The following is a 12876-nucleotide window of genomic DNA, read 5'->3' on the forward strand; positions in this document are numbered from 1 at the left end:
GCGCAGAAAAGTTATCGATGATCTCTTTTCTGCTAAATAGGGAGTGCAGTGTTCATCTGTAGCTTGAATCCATAGACAGGGGAAAACTTCTTCTAATCGCCCTGTCATAATGTAATTTCAGGACTTTAGGGAAAAGCAAGCAGTCTGGAGCAATGTATCTAAACTAAAGGGCAAAAAACATTAGAATCGATAATGACTATACAGCGCGGAAACGTTGTGCAATCGAAAGCATCTTCGGCAAAGTGCAAAACTTGAAAAAAAGGCTGGAAGTGAGGCTTCCTTGGTTTATGACAAGTTGAAGATCGATGGGCTGTACTATAAATGGGATGCTGCTCTAAACTCTAGAACATTCATAGAGTGCAACACCACATCCTTATCTGAAAGCTAATCGTCAGATACGTCCGATGTGCGGTTAGTTTGTGTCAATGCAAGAAGCATTGTGAACAAAAAAGATAAATTGGAAGAGTGTTTGCTCTCTTTGGGTCCGCACGTGTGTGTCAAAACTGAAACCTGGCTACATGACCAAATCAGTGATGATGACATAGTCCCACCAGGTTATCGGTTATATCGGTGGGACCGAAGATCCAGAGGGGGTGGTGTTGCTGTGGTTGTTAAATCCTTTGTCGATGTTGACGTAGAAAGGCAGATTGCTGTGCCTGAAGGCCTTTTTTTTTTGAAAATCAAAGTGAAGGAAATGGCGTTTCATTTGTGTGCAGTTTATCGTGCTCCAGACACTGATGCAAGCTTTTTGAGTAAATTGTATGATCGTTTGTTGTTACGAAATAAGAATGTTATTGTAACGGGTGACTTTAATTAGCCTTTATTAAATTGGAACAATCTGTCTTTTGGATTATCGCATACGATCGATAGAATCCTTGATGTTATGCTTGCTCTTGGTCTTGACCAAATAGTTACTGAATGCACTCGCGGAACATAAATTCTTTACCTGCTGCTCATTAGTGAAGGATTTAGACAAGGAACTGTTACAATTGAACCCAGCATATCTGACTATAAGTTAATTTATTTTTCCTGGAAGGTTGAAAAATCGAAAACCCGTGCGCTTGATGTCGCTACAGTTAAGGAATTTAGTAGATCTGGCGATGTGGCGATTATTGACCAGATTGAAGGGAATGTTGGAGTACCTGTGATGATGTGGAAAGCTCTTGGCAATGGTTCGCTAATGTGCGTAGGCATTGAAATAAAAAATACGTTCCAAACAGAAAAATACTTAAAAAGCGGGAACGTCCATGGATTGCCCATGAAATTATACACATTAAGCGTAAACTTAAGAGATATCGTAATAAGCAGGGGACATCAATGCCACTGTTTATAGAAATCAAACGTGACCTATTATCAAAAGTGAGCTGCGCATGGACTAAATATTTTACACACACATTACCAGAGTTTCTAAAGATTGATCCGCAGAAATTTTGGCAGCACTTGAGTAAACCCAAAATGTACTTACTAAAATAAAAGTTAGGGGCACGATTATCACTGATGCTGCCGACATAGCTGAGAATTTTAATCAGTATTTCTACGAGGTGTTTTCAGAATTAGATGAATATGTAGTAAAAGCAGTGGCTGCACCAGAGGATGGCATTGAAGTAACTCGTGAGGGTGTTCTGGCGATGTTCTTGAAACTGGAGACTAAAAAAAATGGCTGTGGCTTAGGTAAGGTTAAGCCCAGGATGCGAAGCATACTAGCCTTTATTTTAGTTGTTGAACCACTGTTTAGCTTGGTGAACTGCTGTTGCTTGGCTATATTTGGTTCGGCTAGACGAAGAAACAACTCATGCGTTACTCTGCTTCGCCTTGGACGCCCCGCATTGGACGCGGTGAGCGTCGAGCAACGCAGCGTTCGGCGCGGCAACGAAATGTGCGCCTGAGCAAGCGACGCACGCCTGAGCCTTAGAAACAGCTCGTTTCTAAGGCAACACCGCATTCACTAGAGGCGCTTTTGTACCGCTGTGAAGCATCGTACTCGTGGCTCAGTGGTAGCGTCTCCGTCTCACACTCCGGAGACCCTGGTTCGATTCCCACCCAGCCCATCTTGTAAGAGTTGAGCCAAAGCCACTTCTCCTCTGTCGTGACGTCACGGTGTCACGTGGTTTCAAGGCGACACCGCCGCGCCTGAGGAGCTGGGTTGAGCTCTCGTAATATGCTTCGCATAAAAATCCGCTGGACGCGATGGTCTTCCGAATATATTTTTGAGGCGTTACGCAGAATAAATATCAGGTTGCCTCGCAGACATCTTTACACTCTCATTAGCAAATGGGAAAATTCCTTCAGATTGGAAAATAGCACGTGTGGTTCCCGTATATAAAAAAGGTGATCGATTGTCAGTTTGAAATTATCGGCATGTTTCCATAACATGCAGTTGCTGTAAGATGTTGGAGAATACTGTAGCCGGTTACCTGCGAAAGTTCCTGAGCGATCATTATCTTTTGTCTGATAATCAGAACGGCTTTAGGCAGGGGTTATCCACAGTTACTCAGACTATTTTGCCTGTACATGAATTTGTTCGGGTGCTTGATATGTCCGGGCAAACGGATGTGTTTTTCTTTGATTCTAGCAAGGCCTTCGATAAGGTGCCACATGGAAAACTTCTCTATAAGATGGAATGTATGGGTATACCATTTTTTATCATTCGATGGATTCAAGACTACCTTACAGACAGACGGCAATATGTGGAAATTAATAAGACCGATTCTAGTGTTGTTAATGTGTATTCAGGAGTTCCTCAGGGAAGTGTGCTGGGACCATTGTTGTCTTTAATACATGTAAATGATTTAGTTACGGTTGTTCCTGAAGATGTCTCTGTTAAGTTATTCGCAGACGACTCTGTTGTGTTTAAATAAATTTCATCTGAACATGACCACAGCTCTGTACAAAAAGCAGTTTTTGCCATTGAAGAGTGATGTCTGTAATGGGCTATGGAACTTAATAGTGAAAAAACTGTTCTCTTACGTAGAACTAGAAAAAAGTCTCCCAGTTTTCTTCCTTACTTTCTTTGCAGCAACATGATTTTGGAAGTTGAGAAATATAAATATTTAGGTATAACACTTGACAATAAGTCAAAATGGTTGGCTCACATTACTAATATTTCTATAGCTGCATTTCGAAAGCTGTGGGTTTTACAAAGAAAGCTAAAAACTGCCCCTACACACATAAAAAAAATTGGCTTACGAAACTTGTGTGCGTTCTTTACTTGAATATGCTTCCGTAGTGTGGGACCCATACACAAAAAAAGATATAATGATCCTTGAAAAAGTCAATTGGAAAGCGGTTAGGTTTATATACGGAAAATACCAGAGGGAAGACTCTCCCTCGCTGTTATTGATCTCGAATAACATTCACACACTAGAAACCCGCAGAAAGATTATTAGATTGATATTCTTGTTTAATAGTTTAACAGGAAAAAAATAAGCTCCAGCTTCCAGAGTGCATTAAGCGTCCTCTAGTGAGAAGGACTCGGAGTGTTCATGAGCATTCACTTGCTCCCCTCTTTGACAAAACTAACAGCTTTAAGTATAGTTTTTCCCTAGAACAGTGCAAGATTGGAATTCGTTACCGGCATCTGTTTTTTCCTCACAAATTTTTTCTGATGCGTTACATCGTCTACTCACCTGATAATATGTATGTTTTGTTTCCTTCCGCTGCTAGTATAGTATAATTTTATTATTTTGGTTTATTCTTTTGGTATCCGTGTGCTGCTAATATTGTACAATGTTATTCTTTTGGTTTATTCTTTTGATATATGTGTGCTGCTAATATTGTATAAATTGTATTCTCTTGCTTATGTAACAATGTAAATTCATTCGTGCCTGGGCCAAGCAACGGCCTGCAGTATTCTGAAATAAACGAAATAAATAAATAAAATAAATTCACCTAATTCGTAGCTTGTCTCATCTAGATTCTATATTCTGTCAAATCTTGCCCATGGAGCACCTCCTTTATTTTTCCATAAAGTTTCGTGTGTGACTCGACTTGGTTAACCGAAATAAGGCAGGCTTGTTGCGGAAATAAACTTAGTTGTGAATGGCGCCGGTCCTGTCGTGTCTGTTCTTCTTGGGTCCTGTTCTTCTGCCCCTTGCCTTTACTAATTCAAGAAAGTTGCTAGGATGTTTCTAGATCAAGAAATAGAAAGTTAGCAGAATGTTACTAAAATGTTTGTACATCGAGCAACAGAAAGTTAGTAGAATATTACTAAATTTTTTACGAAGTATGAATATGGTCAGTAAATCCTGCTTTTAGTGTCTAAAGCATGTTCATTCATAGTCTAAAGACAGTTTGTAAAAAAGGTTTCAATTTAATATCGATGGCCAATAGTCGATAGGATGCTGGTATGAAGTATATAAGAAGTTTGAAAACGGTATAAAGAAATTCAATGGGCTGTTCGTAGGTTCTAGTAATATTTGTCTAAAGAAAAGTTTATTGGGAGTTACTAGAAATTTTGTAAGGGCTTTAAGAGTACGAAGATACGGGTACCGCACCTTTCCGGGAGAATTTGGCTACAACTGACGCGATAGTACGCTACGAATACACAGAGGTGGCCGCAACACAGGCTCTCAACCAGACCATGGTGGACGCTCGCAGAATTCCTTCTACTCGCACTCAAGACAAATGCGTAGGTGCCGTTCAGAAGACGGAATTTTCGAGTTACTAGTTCTTGACGTTTCAACTCCTTCGTGTTTTATCTTTTGCGCGTTCTGCCGGCGCAAGCAACCCACTCCCGTGCTATCACTCTTGACAGTTGCTCCTCGCGTTTTCGACAAGCGTGAGTATCGAAAGAAGGCTTAAATTGTTGCGGGACCATGAAAATTGTCACAAGCTTGTCGCAGTAAGATTCAATACGCACCAAACTAACTGTCACCATGGCCGAGCTGCTTTTCGCTGCGTGACGACAGACGCGGCAGGCGTGCTTCATAAGTAACAAAAAAGGTACGGAAATAATTTTCAACAATATTGGGTGTCAGCGAAAGCGCCATGAACTTGTCTTCTCAGTGCATTAGAGCGCGAAACTTAACTGCGCACCATGGCCGAGCTGCTTTTCGCTAACCACGTCACTGCGCCATGCGCGTCCACTGCGCTTGAAAAGTACCCCAAAAGTAACGAAAGTAGTACAATAATGTTGGTGGTGAGAGAAAGCTGAAAAACTTGTCGCAGTAAGATTCAGTACACGTGAAACTGCGTCACAGCACCCTGTGCGACTAGCGTGACCAAAAACTACCGAAATAAGTTAAAATATTATTGGAGCTCACAGAAAGCGTCGAAAATATCTCCCAGTACGATTCATGATTCCAAATTAACTGCGCCACGACGGCCGCGCTGTTTATCGTTAACTGCGTCACAAGTCTAGCCTAGGTGCCGTGCCGTAAGCCTAATTGCTTGAAATGCGTCGCAGACTGTCGAAAAAAAATTTCTCACCATGCCTTATAGTCCAATAGCGCAGTGGTGCCTTGTCGAAGTTGAGAAGGAACGCAAGAATTCGCCAGGAGCCCACCAAATCAGGCTAAACCCAAAAATAGAAAAACAGGCAGCCGGGTGACCGAATAGGCCAACGCTCAAATGGGCGACCGGTGTCTCTCACTTCGGCGGTGTGGCTGACTAATGACGCATGCATTTGGCTTGTCATTCGCCGATTAGCCTGTCGCTAGGCGACGGAAGTAAGCCGCAAATTTAAATTTAGTTTACACGCAGATATTGTACCTTTTGCCGGCAAAGAATGAAAAGAATACAACAATTTCTGTTAATCTCATGCATTTCACATTCTTTATTTTTTGGTTCTCGCTGCAGCAAACGGTCGGCGTTAATACTACAGCGTGAGCTATTTCCTGTTGCCACTTTTCGCCGAGTATCATCTCGTGTTATATTTTTTTTTCTCTATAGTGTCGTCTTCTCGTCTCGTGTCCCTTCTACGTTTTGCGCTGTTAACACCACGAAGATAATGTCGACGTCGCCTCCTGCGTGCAGCGTGCCGAACTAGCGTGACGACTTGCCCGCCTGCGCATCAAGAGCCAGGGAATGACGCTGGAAGCTTCGTCGAGTCATGTATAAAAGCCGACGCGCTTGACCCGCAGTTCATAATTATTTTCGACGATCGCCGACCTTGGTCGCCGCTATAGTTGTGCATGTGGTTACTTGTTTTGCTGGGCAAAAGTTCCATGAATAAATAAAGAGCTAAACTTGCGAACAACAGCTATGTCATTGTGTCCTTCTTTAACGTCGCTACAACATGACAATTAATTGCACTTGTTTTAAGTGCGAAAGTGAGGATCTAGATCATGTTGTGTACCGATTCTGGCCGCTGAGTTCAGCGGATGACGTATTTATTTATTTATTTTATTTATTTGGTACATACTGCTAGCCTTAACGAAGGCTTTGGCAGGAAAGGGTACATTCATAAAAGGGAAGATACATCATTCACACAGGGTTCAACGATAATCATTTACAAGAGGCCTTGGCTTTGGTTTAAAAACGTATCTTCGTCGGTCGAAGAGGAAGATGTTTTTCGGTTACGTGCGAGCCCCACTCAGCGATCGGAAACTGAGAGATTGGTGGGCGGCCCCTGACGCCAGCTGTGGAGGCCCGCACGAACGCCGCCAGCGTCGGTTCCGTTGTGCCCAGTGCAGGGAATGTGGAAAAACCGGGCACATTGCTCAGGTCTGCTAGTCCCGCAGGCAGATTACCCCACGTGTAAATGCCAAAGACCAAGCCCGGACGCAACAATTCAAGACCACTTCTCGCACAAACATTTCATACTGCGACGGCTTCGCAGTTACTTCTATCAACGAAGTGTCTAAACCCGCCATGAGAAAGATAAATGGGGTTGTAAAAATAGAAGGCACGCAGTGTCAGATGGAGTTGGGTTCGGGACCAACCATTTCCATTATCTCCGATGCCACAGCCAGGCGCATTTTTCCAACGGGGCGTGTCCAAAACCTACAGTCACTTGACATTCTCATGAGGGACTATCAAGCCAAACTGTATTGCTGTACGTGGAGTTGGTACCATCCGAGTGCAGTTCAAAGATTTTGACGGCCCATTGCGCCTGGTCATTGGCAAGGGCGAGCGCCCAAGTCTTCGCGGGCTGCATTCGTTTCCGGCAGTCGGCACCAATATCATGGGAGTGCAACGCATCGACTGCAACCATCTTCACTCGATAACATATTCCGGGACTTTTTTCTCTGTGTTCAACGGGACGCTGGACTGCTACAAGGGAGCGCCCGTGCAGTTTGCACTTAACCCTGAGATTGCGCCTATCCGCCTGAAAGCAAGAAGGGTTCTTTTCTCACTGTGACCAAACATTGGCGCCCAACTGGACAACGTGATACAACAAAAAATCCTAGAGACGGTTGACCGCGCTCGCTGGGAAACCCTTATCGTTACGCCAATGAAGGCAAATGGGGACGTCCGCATCTGTGCAGAATACAAGGGCACCACCAACGAAGCATTGCAGCAGCACTCGTATCTGGTACCAGCTATCAACCACCTGCTGGCATCCCTCTCTGGTGGAACTGTCTTTGCGAAGCTAGCCTTAGCACCGGCCTACCAACAGCTCCCAGTGACTGATGAATCTGCAGAGACGCCGACCATTTTGACCTATCGGGCTGCTTTCCGCGTTCGACGATTACAGTTCGGTGTCAGCGTCGCACATGGCATCTTCCAGAGTTTAATGGAGAACCTTCCGTAATTCCCAATCCATGCAGACGACATGGTTAAGTACTCCGCGAAGGACGCTACCCTCCCCGTGTCCTCAACTGGGTCTGTAAGGGGTGGCCAAGGTGTGCTCGGACATCCGCATTCACAACATTTGTGTCCTGGCAACATGAGCTGTCCGCCCACAAGGGATGCTTACTGTGGGGTGACCGTGTGGTGATTCCACAGAAATTTCATTTCCGGGTCCTCGAAGCTCTGCATGTCGGACACCCCGGCATCCTCAGAATGAAAGCACTTCGCCGCAGTTATGTATGGTGACCTAGCATGGATGCGGCCATTGAGAAACGGGTCTGGCGGTACTTTCCTTGCCAGGAAATACGGCCCGAGTTGCCTCGGACACCTGTGCACCCATGGGAGACGACCCGGACTCCACGGTCACGCCTGCACATTGATCTCGCTGGTCCATTCCAAGGACAGACCTTCTTGATTGTGGTATATTCTTATTCTAAATGGCTGGAGGACATACAAATGTCGTCAGTGACATCGAGTGCTGTAACCACTACCTAACAAAGATTGCTCGCAACTCGCGGCCCACAGTTCACATCCACAGAATATCGAGGGTTCCTAGAGGCCAACTTCATCCACCAAGTGACATCTGCACCGTTCCATCCATCCACGAACGGGCAGGCTGAAGGCATGGTACGGACCACCAAAGAGGCATTATCTCGGATAATCCGAGGAAGCTGGGCGCAGTGCCTGGCGGATTTCACTCTACAGAAACATGCAACTCCGCACAGTCACGGGACGCTCCCCGTGCGAGTTGTTGATGGGCCGCTGACTGACAGTCAGTGGCTGGACCGGCTTCATCGAGACCGGGCCCCTGACAAGTCCTCCCGGTTGGCAGGAGCTCTACCTGTACCACGCACATTCCAGCCCGAGGACCTTGTATTTGTACCTAACCACAGCCAAGGCCCACCATGGGCATCTGATGTGATTTCCATGGCAACTGGCCCGATCTCTTATAAGGTTGCTCTTCCGGATGGCCGTGTGTGTCGCCGGCACTTCGTCGTCGGAGCAGCGTTCTCATGAGGTTAGGCGAAACCGTACCTGAAGAAACACAGCCTGAGGTCCGGCCTGCATCAAGACCTTTACCTGGGGCAGTGAGCAGGAGCAGGACACCAGATCCTAGTGAACCCGGGGAGCAATCACCATTCATGCTGCCTTCGGATGACATAGCAGCACCTCCGCCAGAACCAACAGAGGAAACTGTAGGATTGCTGGGCCCACGGCGTTCGCAGCGTTCCCGGAAGACACCCCAACTTCGGGACTTTGTGCTGGCATTGGCTGACTGTTGAATCCCAACTAGAGGGGAAGGAGTATTGTGTACTGATTCTGGCCACGGAGTTCAGCGGATGACGTAACTTCCTCAATCAACCCTGGTGTTGAAGAGCGCCCTCTTCCGGTCCCAAGGGTGTATATTGACACGTGTACTTATCTTTATCGGGCGACCACGTTTCGCCGCTTGACAACTGTAATCGCACAGCGAGGGACGCGCCTGAATGTATCCGATGTTTCTGGAAGGTTATCGACGCTTCTATCCGCGTGTCTGTTGTCGCCGAACCTTGTGTTATCAGATTTCATCGCGTGACACGAATGGTGTAGAACTTTGTGGAAGACACGCGGGTTCCATCAGTTAATCTGGAACATTCGACGACTGATCTATAAAAGGCGACGCGCTTGAGCCGCTGATCAGATTTTCGACGATCGCCGACTGTGTTCGCCGCTATCGTTGTGCTTTAAGTGTAGCCTGTTTTGTGGGCACAGGTTCGCCCAATAAAAGCTAGTTTTGTCTTTCACAGTACTGCTACTGTGTTCTCTCTTCACCGTCACTACCACGTGACAATATATTCCAGTTGTTATCAAGTTTCCTTGTTCTGTGTTTGTTTCGTGACGGCAATAATAGGTTATTGCCGATACGCCTTGTAGCGATCGTGCCTCGCGATACGACCTACGCAGCAACATAACAGATCAGATAGTCAAAATGCTAGCTAGAGATAGATGTAGTAAAACTTAATTAAATCAAGAAGGCTAGGTGACTATTTGTTCCCGCCCCGTTACAAAGGGCCCGCCGATGAACATCATCGGCGGCAGCAGCAATCAATAATGCTGTTCTGCATATTACTTGGTTGAACACTTGAACTACATGCGTCTTGGCGATTTTACTCATTTAATCTTACTGTTCACTCTTACCTTAAGGAATGCGCGATTGGCATTGCAGGCGTCATAACTCAATGGTGCATGACGGCGAACAGTGTTAGTCAGTACACAGTGAAGAAGTACGTAACATTAGCTTTAAATATATTACCCATTGCCCTCCGACCAGTGCATACGGTCGGAGAGCAATGGACATCCGGACATCCGGACATCCACTCAGCAGGAACACTGGTATGCTTATGGTGTGCGAACGTCCATGTTATTGGCAAAACCGCAATGCTGACATTGCTCGGTCACTGAGTCCATTTAGTTGAGCGATGACCATGCCTTAAATTCGCTTCGTTGTTTTTGTAGCCAAATGCTCCGCACTTCTCCGGAGACCTTCTAACCCCCCACCCGCAAGCAACGCATACGCCATCGACAGTGGGGCTGCTGCTCGAGCGTCCTTAACAATGATGTCCCATTCGATGGGAAGCTGATAGTTTGGGCACTAATGAATTAGTATTCAAACGGGCTACCATTTATTACCGAATGTTCTATGTACTCGTTTCCGTCAGCTTTGTGTAGAAGGAATGCCACGCTCGATCTCTCACGAGAAATGATCTCTAACTTTCTTGATGTCCTCCTTTGTTCGAATTGCCGTTTACCTTTTCTACTGGGGTACGTTGTGGCATTAAGTATTCGCCATATTGCCTTCTTTCCCCGAACGGACGCAATCATTTTGCCCTATTGCGCGGGTCCATATAGCGGCACAACTGTCCCCTATGTCGGGTCTCTCTTGAGATAGCCGTCTCATGGCTTGGTAACTCGACGCACTGCTCCCTGCACACAGAGAGGTTCCACACTATGACAGCACGACTCATCCACGCAGAGCTCTCACTTGCCTAGGAACATGTCTTTCTTTCGGGTGCAATTGTTCATTTGCCTTGAGCTGTTCGACTGTCCGCTTATAACTTCACAGAGGTTGGAAGTCCGCACGAAAATTACGATACTTACTCTTGCTGACATATTAGCTGCTTGGTACGTAGTTTCTGCAAAGGACGTTATTGACTGAAAACAAAAAAAGCACAGTCTAAATGGTTAGTTCAGCTTGTGTTTCGTTGCTGATGAAGATCAAGGCGCACGTTACAAAAAGTGTAACGCAAATTGATCGCATGCAGTGGTCTAGCACCGAGGAGCCTGTGGACATCGTTAGTTGCCAACGTCTCTAGCCAAGGCCTTCAAGAGGCCATGTTGTCAGAACAATGGTTCAAGGTTAAGGCTTTCCTTGTTAACCCACTGAATCTATACCCTCAGTCAAGCAGTCATGATTTACAGCGCAGCTGTATATGTCTACCCTCCCACACATTTTGAAAGTCCGTGCTTCAAAACTCATGCGCCCTCTATGATGAGGCAAAGCAAACCAGCAAGGCATGTGGTGACACCTGGCGTAGCAAGACAAAAGCTAGGGAGCCACCCAGTACTAAATCTCCTTTATTCTGGATAGTAGCGCGAATCTTCGATCTTTGCCGCCACACGCTCGCCGGTGCCACTTCTTCCCTGTTTTTGCTCCTCGCTGTAAACACGCTGGCGCTTCCCGCGCACCGACTGGCTTCGGCACGCGAAACGGTGCGCCCTGTCAGCTGACCCTCACGTGAAGGACAAGTAATGAAACTTCTTTAGGCTATGTTTTACTCTCTTCCGGTCGCCGTTTGCGGGCCACGTGTGGATCGCGCTGCCATGGTGCATGTGCGGTTTTCAAGTATTTCAAGTTAGGTGAGCTTCGTTTACCGGAGGAATGCCTGACTGCTGCGCTGTTCAATGCAGCAGTGCGCGAGAAAAATGACTAGCATTCTTTGCAATCACCGGAGGTAAACGAGACGTGGTGGAGCAAAAACAATGGCTCCATAACGTCGGAAGAAAAGACATCGCACCTTAGAAACACGTCTTTCTTTTCGAGCAAGTACTGTACGTCTAATACTTGCAGGCAAAGTGTACGCAAGAGTTCTGCGCGACTAGCCCATGGAGCCATTTGAGTGTTTTCGTGGACTTCTTTCACGCTCGCGACAGCACTTTCATGTAGCACATATTCAGCAACAGATAGCTGTATCGGGAGTTTTTCATGTTTCTCTACATCTACAATTTTCTCATGGACACTTTTCTTCGAATTAGAATACTTCAGTAGCAAATCATTAATTAAGGCTAATTATGTTGTTAGGTGGAGTGCAAAAAATAATGTATCTTCAAGCGACGCCAAACCTTGGTTCTATCCTGGTACGTGGCATTTCTGTATATTCAATTCTTGGTGCGTGGTAGATCGGACACCCTGTATAGATGTGTATCCCGAAGTAGGTTACTCGCTGTCTTCATATTTCAACACATTTGCAAAGGCACATGTGACAAGCTTCATACCTCGATGTTTTTCCAGTGCATTACGCACACACAAACACGAACGCGCACACACATGCACGGTGCTAAGGTATCAATACATTTTGCACCAATACAACACGCCAGGACGACAGAAGCAAAACAGAAACCTATTTTATTAGCACGTATAATGAAAAATAGAAAACGTACGTTTACAAAAGAAATCATAGAAAACCAAGACACTTTGACGCGAACCAACAAGTTTTTCAGAGTGGCGTCCTCTAGTAGACAAAGAAGGAGTGCAATTTCCTGTCGTGCAATATCTGACATGCGCGGCGGCATGTTATTTTGCAGATTGTACGCTTTTCTTTCTAGGCTCCATTGTGTTGTCTGTGGTCCTGGTGCGAGCCGTATCAGCGCTCAAGAAGAAAGGATGCCACACCAGGACATGTGCGTCATTGCAGAATCGAAGCTTAAATTTCAGCGAAGCTCATTACTTGGCACAGTTGCAAGAAAAACTTAGGTTGTGTAATATTATATCCACAATTTAAAACGTTGCCCCCATATGACTGATTCGTTTAAATTTGCGTGCGAAATTTCGCACCGCTCATGAAATTCAGTGATTCAAGCTCTGATGCACTTGAACAGGAACAGGGT

The 12876-nt window shown here is 45.7% G+C and overlaps 1 protein-coding gene across 8 annotated transcripts in view; it reads right to left on the bottom strand.

Moving 5' to 3' along the window:
- LOC139048367 (uncharacterized) overlaps positions 1–12876 on the bottom strand; it is a 223067-nt gene that overhangs the window by 13103 nt on the left and 197088 nt on the right. For 6 of the 8 annotated variants that reach the window (XR_011507641.1, XR_011507642.1, XR_011507640.1 and 3 more), the window contains one exon: positions 10870–10923. The exons of the other annotated variants lie outside the window; for them this stretch is intronic. Coding sequence is in view for 1 of the 6 variants with exons in the window: in XM_070522751.1 (XP_070378852.1) it covers positions 10870–10923 (54 nt within the window). In the remaining 5 variants the exon portion in view is untranslated. The remainder of the gene's footprint in view (positions 1–10869; positions 10924–12876) is intronic. 8 annotated transcript variants of the gene reach the window in all.

This window comes from Dermacentor albipictus, chromosome 8 (assembly GCF_038994185.2).
Source record: "Dermacentor albipictus isolate Rhodes 1998 colony chromosome 8, USDA_Dalb.pri_finalv2, whole genome shotgun sequence".
NCBI classification, from domain to species: domain Eukaryota; kingdom Metazoa; phylum Arthropoda; class Arachnida; order Ixodida; family Ixodidae; genus Dermacentor; species Dermacentor albipictus.